General features: G+C 57.1%; 1 protein-coding gene across 1 annotated transcript in view; it reads right to left on the bottom strand.

Annotated features, from left to right (window-relative positions):
* SLIT1 (slit guidance ligand 1) overlaps positions 1-15,505 on the bottom strand; it is a 29,582-nt gene that overhangs the window by 7,168 nt on the left and 6,909 nt on the right. Inside the window, exons 5-18 of the mRNA XM_042818166.1 lie at positions 3,395-3,466; positions 3,200-3,271; positions 2,958-3,029; positions 2,679-2,842; positions 2,435-2,582; positions 1,897-1,968; positions 1,709-1,780; positions 1,544-1,615; positions 1,301-1,444; positions 1,036-1,199; positions 925-948; positions 581-725; positions 389-463; positions 120-263 (exon numbers count right to left, since the gene is read on the bottom strand). Of these exons, the coding sequence (XP_042674100.1) occupies positions 120-263; positions 389-463; positions 581-725; positions 925-948; positions 1,036-1,199; positions 1,301-1,444; positions 1,544-1,615; positions 1,709-1,780; positions 1,897-1,968; positions 2,435-2,582; positions 2,679-2,842; positions 2,958-3,029; positions 3,200-3,271; positions 3,395-3,466 (1,440 nt within the window). The remainder of the gene's footprint in view (positions 1-119; positions 264-388; positions 464-580; positions 726-924; positions 949-1,035; positions 1,200-1,300; positions 1,445-1,543; positions 1,616-1,708; positions 1,781-1,896; positions 1,969-2,434; positions 2,583-2,678; positions 2,843-2,957; positions 3,030-3,199; positions 3,272-3,394; positions 3,467-15,505) is intronic.

Consider the following 15,505-nt stretch of genomic DNA (forward strand, 5'->3'; position numbering starts at 1 on the left):
AGGGATGGCCCAAAAGCAGACCCACAGTGGTGCCAACAGCACCAGCCTGGTGGCATGGGCAAGGCTAGGGGCAGTGGTAGCAAGGGACAGCCCCACCCCCATGGCTCAGGGACACTCACAATGTCCTCAGCCCGTCCAGCCCCCGGAACATGCCGCTCCTCACTGACTCCAGCTGGTTGACGGTGAGGTGCAGTTCACTCACTGATGCGGCCCCCTCAAATGCCCCGTCCTCGATCTCTGACACCTTGTTGTTGCTGAGGTTACTGCGGAGAGGGGGGACCATCAGGCTGCATCCCTGGGTCCCACAGCTTGGGTGGTGTGCCTCTTTCATGCTCCACACCATGCCCCTGTGTACTCTCCCAGCCCCCCTGTGCCTTCAGATCCTCACATTTTCTTCAGGTGAGGCAGCTTCTTGAAGATGCCTGTGGCCTCCAGGATGGAGATTTCATTGTTGTTCAGGCGCCTGGGGTGGGTGGCAGGGAAAAGAGATGGCTGCGAAGGGCCTGGCACAAACCAAACCCTCAGCAAAACCCAGCGCCAGTGACACGGTGGCTGCAGGAGGGGAGGGCATGGCGCTTACAGCTCGGCTGTGGACTGTGGGATGCGCTCTGGGATCTTAGTGAGCTTCAGGTTGGAGCACTCCACCACGCCAGCCTCACAGCGGCACTTCGGAGGGCACACCACGTCGCTGTTGCACTCACTGTTCAGCTGGTAATCCTCTGTCCCTGTGTGCCAGACAGGGCAGAGTCTGAGGGCTGCAACTGGCTGGGTCTTCCCACACCCCAACTGGTCCCAAGTGTGCACCATAGCCCTCGGTGTGCACAAAGGAGGGGCAACAAGAGGACATTATCCGCAGGGACACCTGTCCTGGGTACACCAGCAGGCCCCATATGCACGCAGACACACATGTGGTTCCCTCCTTACCTGGGATGAAATACTGCTCTTTGGCTGCAGAAAGAAAAAGCACATCAGCACCACTGTGTGCACAGCAGAGATTTGGCCACAGCCCCCAGAGGGGACAAGGGTGCTGCTCACCTGAGCAGCGGAACTTCTTGCTCTTGATCTGCCCAATGCGCTTGTTGGCCAGGCGCCGGGGGCTGGCACAGCGGGCACCGCTGGTCTCAATGGGGTTGGCACGGAGGAAATCTGCCAACCACTTCAGATTGCAGTCGCAGACGAAGGGGTTTTGGGCCAGGTGCCTGCATCGAGGACAGCAGGTGACTGGTGGCCAGCACCAAGACCTGCTACCATCGCACTGGGATCCCCCAGGATTCCCTTCTGCAGCCACATGGGCACTCACAGGGTCTGGATGGCACGCAGTGAGCTGAAGGTGCCCTTGGCCAGGCTCTGGATCTTATTGTCATACAGTGAGAGCAGTGAGAGGTTTTGCAGGTCCTGGAAGGCATCTGCCCGCACGCAGTTGATCTTGTTGGCATTAAGGAGCCTGGCACAGGGAAGGAAGTGATGCCAACCCTGTGTCCGTTTACCATGCCATGACCCACAGCACTAAACGTATCCCTGCAGTGTCCCACCAGAGCCTTACAGCAGCTGCAGGGCAAAAAGTCCCCCGAAGACGCCCCTGGGGAGGTCAGCGATCTTGTTGCCATACAGCACCCTAGAGAGGAGGGATGGCAACAGGAAGACAGGTGGCAGTGGCATGGCGCAGCACCCAGTAGGTGCCCTGTGTGCCCCCAGTGTGAGCACTCACAGCGAGTTGAGCGAGCGCAGACCCTGGAAGGCGTCTGGGGCAATCTCCGAGATCTGGTTGTTGCTCAGGTCTCTGAAACCCAAAGGGAGAAGGTGGGCTGAGTCCCCTGTCCCCAGCCTTATCCTCCTGCTGAGGTGCTTGCGGCAGCAGGATTTGGGGTTCTGGGGTCAGAAGTGCTGCAAGATTACATCCGACGAAGCTTCTTGTAGGGGGAGAAGGCACCTGGGGGGATGGACTTGATGCCATTGAGCTCCAGGCGTCTGCAAAGAAACAGGGGAGAGGTGAGGCTGGGGACTGGCTGAGCCTCAGCACCCAATGACAGGCTTAGGAGACTGCAAGACCCTAAACTTGCATTAAATCATCCCAAAAGAGCAGCACCTTTCAACCCAGGGACAACTTGCATTTTGTAGTTGGGGCTTTTTCCATTAGGGAGAGTGATGTGAGGGGAACTGTGGTGGTAGGGGGCACAGCAGGCAGCACTGGGGGCTGGGGCAGCACCTACTGACCCAGCAACATGAGTCTGGGGGTGCTCCGCCTGCCTCGCATCCCGATGGGGGCTTTGCGTGGTAATTGGATTCCCTTAAGGAGATTATTTCTCTATTTACATTTTTAATGCAGCTAAATCCAGGGCTAAAGCTGGGTGGTATGAGAGCGGGGTGGCTGAGCCCTGGGACGTGTCCCCATGTCCGCCAGCTTCAAGTGGGGACGGCGGGGTCCCATACTCACATCTCTGTCATGGTCTCAGGCAGGTTGGCAGGGATGGCCGTCAGCCCCTTGCCCCGACAGTCCACGATGCCGTTGCTGCAGGTGCACATGGCCGGGCAGGAGCCAGAGGACAAGCTGCAGAGCTGTGCGTGCGCTCCATCCGCTTGTCCTGCAGGCACAGAGCCCCCGGGATGAGCCCCAGCCCGTCAGCAGGGGTGGGCTGAATCAATGGGACACTCGCTCTCCAACACCGGGGACCCCTTACCAGAGCAGCTGAACTCATTCTTCTGGATCTCAGCCACATTGAGGCCGCGGAGCTGTGCCGGCGCCGCGCACTGTGTGAACAGCCCGATGGTGGGCCGCTGGCGGAGCCACTGTGCCAGCCAGGCCAGGTGGCAGTCGCAGAACAGGTGGTTGGAGTGCAGGCGGCTGCGGGCGGCCGGGGCCGTCAGTGCTGTGGGATGGCTCCTGCCCACCACCACCGGCTGCCCTGATTACCCCAACCCCCTCCGGCCCCTCCCGCCCCGCTGGGTGCCGCACTCACAACGTCCGCAGCTTGGGCATGTGGTTGAAGCTGGAGACGGGGATGGACGTGATGTTGTTGTTGTTCAGAGTCCTGCAGGAAGGCAGAGGGAGGGAGGTCAGGGTCGGCAGGTTGGAAATGGGAGCGCGAGATGGTTCAGGGGGCACTGAGCCCGGGAGCAGCAGCACCCAACCACCTCCCCGCGTAAGGTGGTTGGATGGAGAGGTGAGGGCTGGGGACTCCAGCCACCCCTGGCCACTTACAGGACTTCCAGCCCCCGCAGGGCCCGGAAAGCCCCATCCTCTATGCAGCTGATCTGGTTCTTGTCCAGTTGCCTGCAGGAGAAAGGAGCAGGAGCATGGCTGGGATGGCACAGGTGCAGAGTTCCCCACATTATCTGCTACTGAGCCAACCCAAATCCTCCATATCAGCCCGTGCCTATCCCCACTGCCACTCACAAGTTCTTGAGGTCTGTGGCCCCACGGAAAGCTTTCCTGGGGATGGCCTGAATGAAGTTCTCGCTCAGGTCCCTATGGGAAAAAGAAGCAGGAAGAAAAATTAACACTGCCTGTAAGACAGAACACTTCATGAGGCTGCTGTGTTCAGAGATCCCAGGGAACTGCAGCCCCACAGCCATGCCAGAGTGATGTGGTTTCACCTGGGGTGGCTGCATGTGCCTGGGACTGTCCAGCACTGGGATCTCCAGCTCCAACACGTGGAGCAGCAGGGCACAGCTCTGAGAAAACTCTCAGTGCTTAAATACCCTGTGTCTGCTGTAATTACAGGTCCCGCTGATTAACTGGTAATTACACTCAGTGGCTCCTGCAGGCATTCCCATGGAGCCTGCCCCATGCGGGAGAGGGCACAAATAATGGGGTCATTAATTTATCACTGTCCATGTAATTGCCTGCTCTGCTCATTCCTGACATCCCACTTCAGTGGAAATGGGTCAGGACAGTGGGACAGCATCCATGTTCTTATCCATACTCCTAATTCCTTGAGATAGCACATCAAGCATTGTCCAGAGTGTGCAAAATACCTGGAAGTCTCCAAGCTGGAGTTTCAACTCAGCCAAAAGCACCACTGCTGTGGGAAGGGAACCTTTCCAGAGGGAACCATCAGCCTTGCACCAAAGCACAAAGGAAAGGAGAAGCCAAGGAAAACAGTCTCAATCAGTGCACTAGTGGGATGTTCGGACAACTCATGGCTGTGATCTGGGACCAGATGCACAGCCTCCTTCCCACCGCATTGCACCATTGGAAGCCAACTGCTGGGAGAGCACCTTTGTGGGATGCAGGCTCCAGAGAGTGCATGTGGTACTGGTATCAGTACAGGTACTGGTACTGGTGTGGTGGTACTATCCTGCCATGGCTCCAGCCTTATTCCCCCTCTGAGCTGCATGGGGCCAGGGCTCACCACACAGCTGGGCACCCAGAGAGGAAGGCAGTGTTGCTCTAAGCCCTGTCTCCCCCCAAATAAGGACTCACATTCCACTGTGGCTGCTCGAGGAAGGAATCCCCCAGAAAGAAAGCCATCTGGGTACCCCCAGCACATGCTCACTTCTGCCACTCACCATGCAAACACTGCACTGCACTGCCATGGACGCAGCCTCCTATCTCTCACTATTTACCCAGTCACAGTGAGGCCAAGCAGAGGAAGTTCCCAGCACACTCTGCTCCCAGCAATGCATTCAGATCCCCCAGACAAATCTGGCTCGTGGTTCCACACTCACTGTGCCCAGCGGTCCCAGTGTACCCACAGCCTGCAAGCTGTTCACTTACGGCTCAGGAGCCCAATGCAGCATGAGGGGTTGCAGCGCACTTTGCAAGGCCTCCCCCCTTTGCAGTTTTTTGTGATAGGCACACCAATGAAGTGCTGCCACTCAGGTGCCGAAGCCAAGTGGGACAGATGCTGGATGTGAGTCTTTCAGCAATGCCCAGTGCCGGGTTTCACTGCCCGTGCAGTCACACAGTTGATGACAACACAACAAACACATGCTCTGCCTGCAGGATCCTCAGTGCCCGGCACTAGAACGAGGCACAGCCCCTTCCCTCCTGGTGTTGCATCGCTCCCAGCTATGTTTGCTTTACACTTTGGCACCGAGGAAACAGCAGATGGCACGGCTTCGCCTCTCTCCGTCACTCAGCTTGCAGCACCCTCAGCCGTGCCAGTGTCACCGCGCAACACTCCTGCCCAGCGCTCCTAAAGCCCTGAGTTCAGGAGCTCCTCCTTCTGACCCCCAAGCAGCTGGCTCACCCGCAGCCTCTCCAGCCCTTGGCCACGGGAACCACGCGGCTCCTCGCAGTGCCGCGGCGCTGAGCCGGGAGCGCGGCGCGGTGCCAGACGCGGTGCCAGGCACTGTGCATGCCTCCATGGGGCTGGCAGGGGCTCGGCGGCAGGAGCCAACCCCCCGGCGCGCCGCCCTGCCCGACGCTTAGCGGGGCACCCGAGCAAAACTGTTCGACATCACTTCCCAGTGGGGAGTCCACTCAGGCAAACAAACCCTGGCTGCATTAATTTCCACTGCCAGAGCCTGGCGGGCCGGTGGCAGGGAGGCCGGGGCTATTACCACGCTCCCATTCTCCCTCCTAATCCTGACTTCACACTTTAACCTGATTGAGCCTTGTTTGGAGAGCTGGCTCCCTGCGCGCCGCCAGGGGATTAGGGCTGGACGCAGCGGGGAGGTAATCGCTTCCTAGTGGCGTCGGCCCCCGTGGCCCCTGAGCGCCCCACCGCCTGTCAAGAGTGCTGCAGAGCCTGGCAGCCTCCAGTTTGGGGCTCCCCGTGCCATATCCTCACCCTATAGATCCCTGTACCGTAGATCTCCGTGCCATAGATTCCTGTGCTGTGGCTCCTCAACTTGGCAGCATCCGCTGGGGTGAGCAAGGTGAGCGGTGGAGGGGACCCCATACCCTACACAGGCCTTTTGGGCTGGAAGAGATGCTGCTGCACCCCAGACTGTGGGTGTTGCACTGGATGAGATCACATGGGAGAAGACTGTGAGTTCCCCAGGACACCTGTGAGGGACCATCAGCCACAGGACCATGGCGCTGTGACGCAGCCTGCTGTCCCCACATGTGCCATTTGTCCTGGGGCACAGGGTCAGACAGCAGGGGCTGCCCCACCAGCACAGCTCACACCACCTCCACCACCTGACAGATGACAGGAGCAAGTGTGAAGGGACAGAACGAGCCTGCTGCATCGAAGGAGATCAATAGACCCATCAGCACTCGCATCAGCTGCTGACAGCAACGTCCCCCCAGGGTTCCCCACCGCAGCCCTGTGGGCGCAGGTGAGAAGTGGCTGCACCCAGAGCGAGCACCCCGCAGTGCCAGCATGATGTCAGGCTGCTGGATTTTTAATGGGCTCCGCCAGCCCAGCTGACAGCAGGACCAAGGGGACAGGGCAGCACTGTCTCTGACTCAAAGTGCCACCCCTGAGGTCAGCAGGAGTCTGCGCGCTGCCAGCTGCCATCCGCCACCCACTGTGTGCAGGACAGTAGAGCTCGAAGCATTGGTGCTAACAATACAGGAAAGAGATTGTATGGCCTCTGGAAGGACCACCTGGGCACAGCCACCACTCAGCTGGCAGAGACTGTCACCAACCAGGATCCCTCTTCCCATCAACCCTCCGCAGAGGAACCTGCAGCACATCCCATCCCCACCAGATGCTCATGAGGGATGCAAACTCAGGGTGACCCTGATGCTGACACCCCCTGTCCAGCTGCAGCTCTAACCTCTTTCTGCCCCTCCTGGGGCTGCTCGTATGGAGGTTGAAGGGCGAGCAGCTGGCTGGTACAGGGAGCATCCACCCTCCCATTGGCAGCCAGAGCAGGAGCTTCGTCAGGTGGCCCCAGCCACCGACAATTACGTGCTGAGTAAATCGATGGGATGTAATTGGACTATTAAGATCTCATTATCCTCCTGGCTCCCGGTGCTGCAGCCCGCAGTGTATTGGTGAGACCACGACCTGCATGCAGCCAAAGAGGCTGCGTGCTGCCTCGTGAGTCTGGCTGGGCAGAGGGGGTGGGATGCAATCGCTGCACCCCAACATGCGACCTGGGCAGCTCCAGGCTGTGCCACTGTCCTGCCAACGGGACAGGAGGATGGCAACCACCTATAAGCAGCTTCCCAGAGCTGATAGCGTCAGTGGCACCAGGACTTGATGTGGGCACAGGGGGACATAGGGATGCACAGTGACCACAGTGTTTGTGCAATCTAGGATTTGCTGAGCGGCTCCTGCGTGGGCTGAGCTGCATATCCAGAGGCACAGGGCCTCAGCTCCGCAGGAGGGAGGGTGTTGTGCTAACAGAGGAGCTGGCTGAGGAATAGAGGGGAGGGTGGGCGGGAGGCAGAGGAGGAACAAAACATCTGCCACCCACCCTGGAGCCTCTTCAGAGGGGGGAAACAAGTTAAAAGCAGCAGCTCTAATAGCAACACAAGCAAAATAACAAGCTGCACGCCCTGCTTGCCTGTCACCGCCCCCTCCCCACGCCGTCCCTTTGTTCCAGCAGCTCCTTACCCATGGAAGGGGAGTGGGCACGCGGCCCGACGCACAGCCAATGCGGCTCCAGGCTGCCCATCGCAACCCCATACGCCGTGCTGGGCTGGACCATGCTGGTTGCAGGCAGTGTGCCATGCCGGGAGCCGTGCTGGGCATCGGGGAGCATCGCACCCTGCGGCACGCAGCCCTGCAACGCTCCTCCAAGGCGTAAATGAAAAAGAAAACAGCTCTTCTGCCGAGCCCTGTGGGGAGCTGGCTGGGCCTCTCGTTAGCAGCCTTATCCCGGGGTTTGCTGAGCTCAGAGCTAATTGACTCCCAGCCTCTGAGGCTTTTAATTGCTAATAAGTGTGAAGCCAGCCCTGCCAGCCTTCCTGGATTCCTCCGAGGTGTGAATCAAGCAGGCCGAACCAGCCAGGCTGAGACACCCGGCCAGGCGAGGAGCTGTGCTGCCCAGGGCTCAGCCGTGCCAGAGCGGAGCTCCTGCAGCGGCAGCTCCCAGCCCTGCTCCCAGCTCTGGGAAGGGGTGAAGCAAACTCCACACACCATGGTGGCAGGGTGCTGCTCTGCACCCCATTTTTTCCCCCCCTAAAAACAGTCAAATTCCAACACACGTGGGCTAAAAATACACCCTGGTCTATCGGGGGCTCTGCCCGCTCCTGCATCTCTTGGATGATTCTACCCAACTTAATTACATTCACGGGTATGAAATCACCAGTAAGTAATTAGACAGCCCCGTTCCCACTTAATACGCCAAAAGCTGCCTCCTAATTAAATATTATAGGGATTTAAAAGCATTTCTGACAACATATTAGATATGTAAAATGCTGCAAATTAGCTGGCTCCGCCACTGAAACGCTGCCAGGGAACAATGCGTCTTCGCGGCTGGGAAGAAATCTGGGACATCGCTTCATGTAAATTGGGAGAAGGGCCCATTCTTCTGGCACTGCTTCTCAGTGGGGTTTGGCATTGGTGGAGCACAAAGGCTGCAGCCCTCTCCGTGGTGTGCAGTGTGAACATCCCACTGGCAACCTGCAGGGCCAGCACGGGGTGAGCCATCCCTGCCGCAGCCCCTCTGTCCAAAATGCAGATGGCTTTGGACTCATCCTCACATGCAGCCCCTGCACGTGGGGGTGTTGGGATGGAGCCAATGGCCACTGCATGCTGCTGGGCAATGCAGCCCAGCCCAGTTCATAGCTGAGCTAGTGCAGGGCTCTTCCCTTGAAAGCAATACAGAGATCAGGAGGTTTGTAACAGAAACAGCCGGGAGCAAAGGAGGGGAATGGCACCAGTTGTCTGCAAACTCACAGGGTGTTTGAAATTCACACTTCAAAGTTAATATCCAGCGGCCTGGGTTGCCTTTTCTGCACGTGGAGGCAGGGAGCAGGATTGCACCTACTGCAAAAGCTGGGTTTTCCCCCAGAAGCATGGCTCAGAGCCAGGCTGGGATGGGGGATGCAAACCAGGCCAAGCTCAGTGTGATAATGCCCTCTTGCTAATCCCCTGGGATTCAGAGTCTAAGTGCACCAAAGCTGGGCTTTGGGCTGACACCCTGATCTAGAATCTGCCACAACAAGATCCTCCCAGTCATCTGCAGCCTCTGTGCAGCCTCCCAAAGCCTTACATAGGGGAGCAACTGGAGACAAACCTCCCTCTGCAATTGGGCACCAAGCCCTCTGCTCAGCCCTGAGCTGGTGCAGAACCTCCTCCAGGGCTGCAGCGCCTTTTCCAGGGAGCAGCAGCCTCATCCCCTTGATCCAGGGCTAGACCAGGGCATGGGGATGTTGTGCACAACTGGGGAAGCGGTCCCACCTCCTGCTTTGCAGTAGGAAAGGGATGTGCAGCAGCGCTGCCAACAGCCTCTGCCCCTCATTATTTTTTCACTGCAAGAACTATCCTATCCCTTATCAATAATTCACAGGTACAAACGATAATGCTCACTGCCCCGGTCTGGGAGCCACATGCTCCTGGCAAGAGGGATGAGGCCCGGGCGATCGCTATTGTTAATGTGCGCCGTGCGGGGAGGGGGGAGGTAAGGAGGATAAATATTTAACACCACGTCTCTGAGCAAACATCCATGAGGGCTGAACACGGGTTGTACACAGAGCTGCTCCCTGTTAGCATGCTTAAACCCATCAGAACGGGAGGACCCCCCCTCCAGTGCTCAGCTTTGAGAGGGCAGCTGGAATAGGGCCCTTCCCTGCCCATTCCCCCATGCAGAGTACAAAGACGAGGCTGTTACCTCAGCCAGGAGCACCCCCAGCTCCCCGCAGGGGCCGTGCCTCGGGCCCTACCTTGGTGCTGCTGGGTGGCCACGCTGTGCGGCAGCGTCACAAAAGGGACACAAAGAGCCACACACCGCTTCCTCTCCCGGCCTTTCTTTTTGCCGTGTCGAGGGGCAGCTTGGAGTGTAATTCCCGGGAGTGGGAGGGGAGAATAGGTGTCTTTGTTGAAGAGGCTGGAGGGGGAAGAAAGAAAAAACACCCACCGAAAAACCCAACAAAACCAGCACAAAACCCAAGCCTTACTGATGGGAACACAAAGATCCCCGAGTGTGCAGGCAGAGGACTGGGGAGCAGCGGGCTGCAAAGGACACTGCGTCCACCTCCTCCCCTCTGAGCACTCAGTGGTGAATAGCTCTCCTTGGTGCAAGAGCCAAATGTATGCCTACTCTGAATTTGTCTGCTTTCAGCCTCCAGCTACTGAGCAATTTCATGCTTTTTCTCTTTACATTCCCATTGGGGTTTTTTTTGTTTGTTTTTGGCTTTTTTTGTTTTTTGTTTTTAAAGAGAATTAATGACAGGTTTACAGTCAGGTTTCTCCCCACACAGGTATGCAGGGACAGTGATGAAATCCCTCTTAGCCTTCTCCCACAAGCACTAAATAGGTCGAACACTGCAATTCCCCTCACTTGGAGGCAGCTTTTCCAGACTCCCAGTAATCACTGTCTCGTTTCCTAGCATCCCAGCACCACAGGCCCTAAAGCAGAAGCACCGCTCCCACTGGTCCCACACAGTGCCCCCCCCTCCTGCTCTGCCCACCCATCTCCCCTAACCCCACATCCTACAGCAGGCTGTGTTGTCGCTAAGTCATTTTCAGCATCCCCAGACGCTGCTCCCCGCCGTGGAGCCCTGACCTACATTTTTCCCAGCTGTGTGACCTCGCGTGCGGCTGACGCCAGTGCGGGTGTTACAGCGGAGCTGCACGCTCCCGTTCATCCTGTAGGATGGGCGCTGTGCCGCACCACCTGCCCCAGTCCTTTCGCCTATCAGTCCAAACCTGTGGTTTCTTCCCCAGCAGTGCTGCTTGCACAGCACTCACCATACACTGGAAGAGCAAGGGGGCAGCCAGAGGGTTGGCCAGAGCCAAAGTTGTCCCAGAGGGATGGGGAACCCAATGGGGCGGGAGCAGAGCCCAGCCGTGATTTCCCTGCGAAGCCACTGTCAGAGATGCTATGCTCATTTTGCAGAATATTAATGTTTTCATTGCCATATCCTTCAGGCAAGAGGAAAATGACTTGCAGAAGTCTCGGTATATCATGTCAGCGCCGTCGCTACTTATCAACCCAATTTGTCAGCTCGTCAAAAAAAAAAAAAAAAAAAGAAAAAAAAGGATATCTGGTTTGTTTGACGAGAGCAATTTTCCATGTGGATTGGCATTAATTATCCTTTAATTCCTCCCTGATTGCCATCCGTGTTGCTGCCAGCGCTGGGACCAGCAGTGCTGCACTCACTCCAGCGCAGGACCTGCTGCTCTCTAGGCAAGGAGTGGGGTCTGTGCGTCCCTTTGGGGCCTTATTGGGATGGGGACCTGCCTGTCCTGCCAGAGACCCTTTCTTCCCAGGACTGGGAGCCTCCTGGAGAAGCCAAGCTTTGCTTTCTCTCTGTTTAACCCCCGGCTGGGGTTGGATTGTGAGGCTGTTTCTCAGTCCGGGATGCCCATCTGGAAGCCATTAGGCACCTTTAATCCCCCTCATCCATTCTGGTGCTGTCTGAGCTTCCCCCAACCCAACACACACAAACGCTGCCATTCAAGCAGTTAATTTAAACAAATTCTGTCCAGCCGCCACCTCGAGCAGCAATGAAAAAGCCGAACAGGGCAGCTCAAAGCCAAGGGGGAAGAATGAGAAAAAAATAATAATGAAAGAAAGAAAGAAAAGAAAGAAAACCCACTCAGATACCCAGAAAGACCAGCTGCATCCTCCCGTCCCAGCCAGTCCTCCCCTCTCGCAGGCAATCAGATAGCATGCAGGCTGTGTAATTGGATGGCAAAGGATAGAGAGAGACATCTTAAAGCTCGGGTCTAATCTTATTAACACCCGGCTGCGGGGATGCTGTGAAATTGCGGGATGCAGGAATGAGCAACACGCTGCTGTGCCTGTGGGGAAGAGAGCAAGCGAGGCGGAGCAGGATGAGGAAATGCCTCTGGTCTGAGAGCATGTGATGGAAATGCCACCAAGCATTGGGAATACGGCTTTTCCATATTTATCCTATATGCAAAAGCCACTGCCACAGAGTGGCACATACCCAGCACATCCATGCATTTTGCTGGGTATGTGCTGGCCTGCAGCAAATCTGGACCTTGAGCCCCCCAGGAAATATCCCAAGTGGGGATATTTCAGCCCCCAACCCACATCCCCAGGACCCTGTTGCCCAGGCAACCCACAATAGCACCAGCCCCTGGGAAAAGCCCAGGACTTGGTTGGGGGGGGTGGGAGGTTTGAGGGGAAATACCCACCCACCTGTGGGGCTGAGGGCTGGACAAAAGCCCCTTTGAGTGCCGCAGCCCCTATTGCTGTGCATGGGGATGAAAGGGATGTGGATTCCAAACTGGCACTGGATGAGTCTGGGGGCTGAAAGAGGCTTTTTGGGGGGCTGGAGGGAGCATCACTTCCCAAACACTCAAGGGGCAGCCAAGCTCCTCTCACCTAGAGAAAACATCCTACCTCCAGCCCTGGGATCTTAATGACTCTTCTCTGAGCAGATCCACCTCAAACTCCATCACCCACCAGCACAAGGCGGGGGAGAGGAGGGGGGATGAGGAACACATTGCATGCCCCTACTGCCATTTCCTGGTTTATGGACAAGATGACAGTGAGACATCTTCAGTTACAAACAGCTCCCTTGGGAGCAGTAAAAATTTATCCAGCTTTTCCTGTCCTGAAGGGAAATACACACACAAACGAGGACCAGTGCCTCAGGGAAGTGCAGAAACCTGGGGGAGGGGGTGGATATGACCCTGTAATCCACAGCTCTTATGGGGGACCATGGCGGTCGATATCTGGCTGGTTAAGTGAGGATAAGCCTGGGATGATCATTCATTTAGCACAGCAGAGGAGCTGGCCCACACCTCCCCAAACCCACCCCCATGCGCGGCACATCACCAACCACATCTGTGGGATACACGTGCCGGGGCACTGAGCTACCACCTCCTTTAAAACCAACGCACAATGCTCCTTTCTGCCACGTCCTGGAAATCAAACTACCGAAGGATAAGTCCGCTCACAATGCTTTAAAATTGCTTTGAGCCTTCCTACGAACAGAGCCATTAAAGCAGGAGGAAGGAAATGCCTTTATTCTGCCACCAAAACTCACAGACAAAGGGATCTGCTCCTGTGAACACTTTTTAACTCTTCCAGAGGAACAAAGGTGGCACGGGGCACAGTGCAGGCAGCGAGGGCTGCAAAGTGCAGTGCTCCCGTGGTTAGCACCCAGCACTGGGAAGATGGGTCTTTGCTGTCTGCTTGTTTGCCTTGTAGGATGTAAATTCCCATTTGCTGGGGCAGGGAGGTGAACAGGGCTGCCCTGCATGGGACAATACACAGAGGGGCCCTCTTGCTTCAGCTCCTTTGCCTTAATGGCATTGGGAAAGTTAAATCTGGGATGTGCTCCAGTGCTGAGAGGTGGTGGGGCAGATCTGAGGGGTGAGCACGGTGCCGGGATGAGGGTGGGAAGTGCTGGGGCACCACAGCAGCCCCTCGCCACCCGCCTGGCAGCATCCCCACGAGGTCACCTCCCCACCTATTAGTGGCACATTTGTTTCCCCGCGTTTCCTTAGAGCTGTCATGAGCCACACTGACTCTTTGTTCCCGGGGGCTGCGGTGGGGCCTCTTTTCCCCCTCCCCAGCTGGCTGGGGGGGTCCCACCTCACACAGACCCTGCAGCCCCCCCCAGCTGTTCCCCTCCTGATTGGTATTCGGGGGGACGCATCCCAGCCCGGCCCCCCCAGCCCCACTATTTCCCCGACAGAAGGGTCTTTGTTGGGGAGCGCAGGGGGATCCAAAATCCAGAGCTGCTGTACAGCACAGCATCCCCTGCACCCAGACGTCAGCATCGGGGCACACCACCTCGCCCCAGTGTTTCTCCATCTCTCTCTCCCGGGGTTTCTGAGGAGCGGTCACTGCTGCAGTCTCACGAGCAACGCCTCCCACGCGCAGCCAGCCCCATCCAAGCAGGGCCCGCTTTGTTATCCCTTCCTCCGACAGCTCCTTTTTCACTTGTCACCCTGTTTTGCTACTATGCAGCTCACAGCTTCCTCCTGCGCGGTCGTGGTCTCCTTCTGAAGGAGGCAATTTGCATTTTCTCAAGTTATTTATCATCGCCCGATTTTTTCTCTGCCTGCCTTAGTAAGGGCAATTTGGGCTGTTTTGGGGCCAGACACAGAGATGGCAGTGAGGAACTGCCCCACAGCTCACTGCAATGCCCCCTCCTCTATCAGAGCACCCAGCTGCAGAGGTCACCTTCTTGCCTGGGTGATTTTCCCCGGTGGAAGCAAAGATGCATGTTTTATCAGCTCGCCACTTTGCGGGAGACGCACCCCCCAGCCCGCCGCGCTTTGTTCTTCCGTCCGGCGCTGACAGTTTAATTAAACCCGGTTTGAGATGGGGTCACCTGGGTCAGGCGCTCTCCAGCAAAACCTCAGATCAGCGCCATTTCCAGCCAGAGGCGCTGCTTAATGAGCTGTCCGCTCGTTAGGGCGGGTAGGGATAAGGGAGGCCACGTAATACCCCTTGCCACCATGGGTCCAGCACAGCCCTTTTGCTGCCACTTCTCCTGGAACCACCCTGGGGGCACCAGGGCAGGATCCAGCCCCACTCACAGCCCTCTGCATCCAAAACCCCAACCCGTCCGTTATCTTGATGCAACAAATGCTTTCTATAGCCCAGATCTGAGCAACTCATTGCAGCTCATGTGGAGCTGGGAGACCGCAAAGCACCACCAAACTGAATTCTGTGATTCAGGAGGTGGAATAAGCCTCCCTCCATCCTGACCCGAGCAAGATTATCCTTTCTGTGCCTGCAAGAGATCCCCACGGCCATTGTATGGCCAGGGGCAGGGAAGGGGCGGTGGGGCCACCTCAGATCCATTTCATAAGGTCAATAAGCGCAGAGCCTGGCAGAGGCTCCAATTTCAGCTCAAGCAGAGCCGATTTCAATTTACCTTGTACCCATTCCCCACTGACTCATACCCCCACAGCCCAAGCCGTGCTTGCTGCAGTTTCAGAGTGTCCTTATGACCTCCGGCATCACCGCAGCAGCGTGGTTTCAGATCTCACCTCCCGCTAAGGCAGCGTGACGGGTCTAGCCAAGCTCTGCACTGGGCACCCCTTCCCTGCCGTCCCCAGCACAGTCCTGGGTCACAAAGCCACCAGGAGAGCCAGCAGCAGGTTCCCTAGTGCTCCGGGACCCGGTGCCACCTATTGCTGGGGGCTGCAGAACTCAATGTAAACGTTAATGTTTTGCAGTGTTTTTGCTGCACAACGGGTGGCTGGAGGATGGGCCGTTGCTGGCGCCGTGCTACGGCACAGCTGAGCTCAACAAATGCCATTTGATAATTAATTGAACGCCTGTGCTATCAGCTGCCATTACCTAGGCCCATCGCTGGCTCTCAGCCACCATTTCACACATCCCACGCTGGCAAACCCACACGGCAGTTTAACCCTTCATTAAACACCGGCACCAACTCCTGGCACCAGTCACAGCCAGCACTGCCTCTGGGCACAACCACACCCTGGCAGCATGGGGACCAGAGATGTGGAGCATCCATCCACTCTCAGCGCCCAGCCCAGGC

This window comes from Centrocercus urophasianus, unplaced genomic scaffold, assembly GCF_019232065.1.
Source record: "Centrocercus urophasianus isolate 14NV4802_14NV808 unplaced genomic scaffold, USGS_Curo_1.0 seq_17, whole genome shotgun sequence".
Taxonomy (NCBI): Eukaryota; Metazoa; Chordata; class Aves; order Galliformes; family Phasianidae; genus Centrocercus; species Centrocercus urophasianus.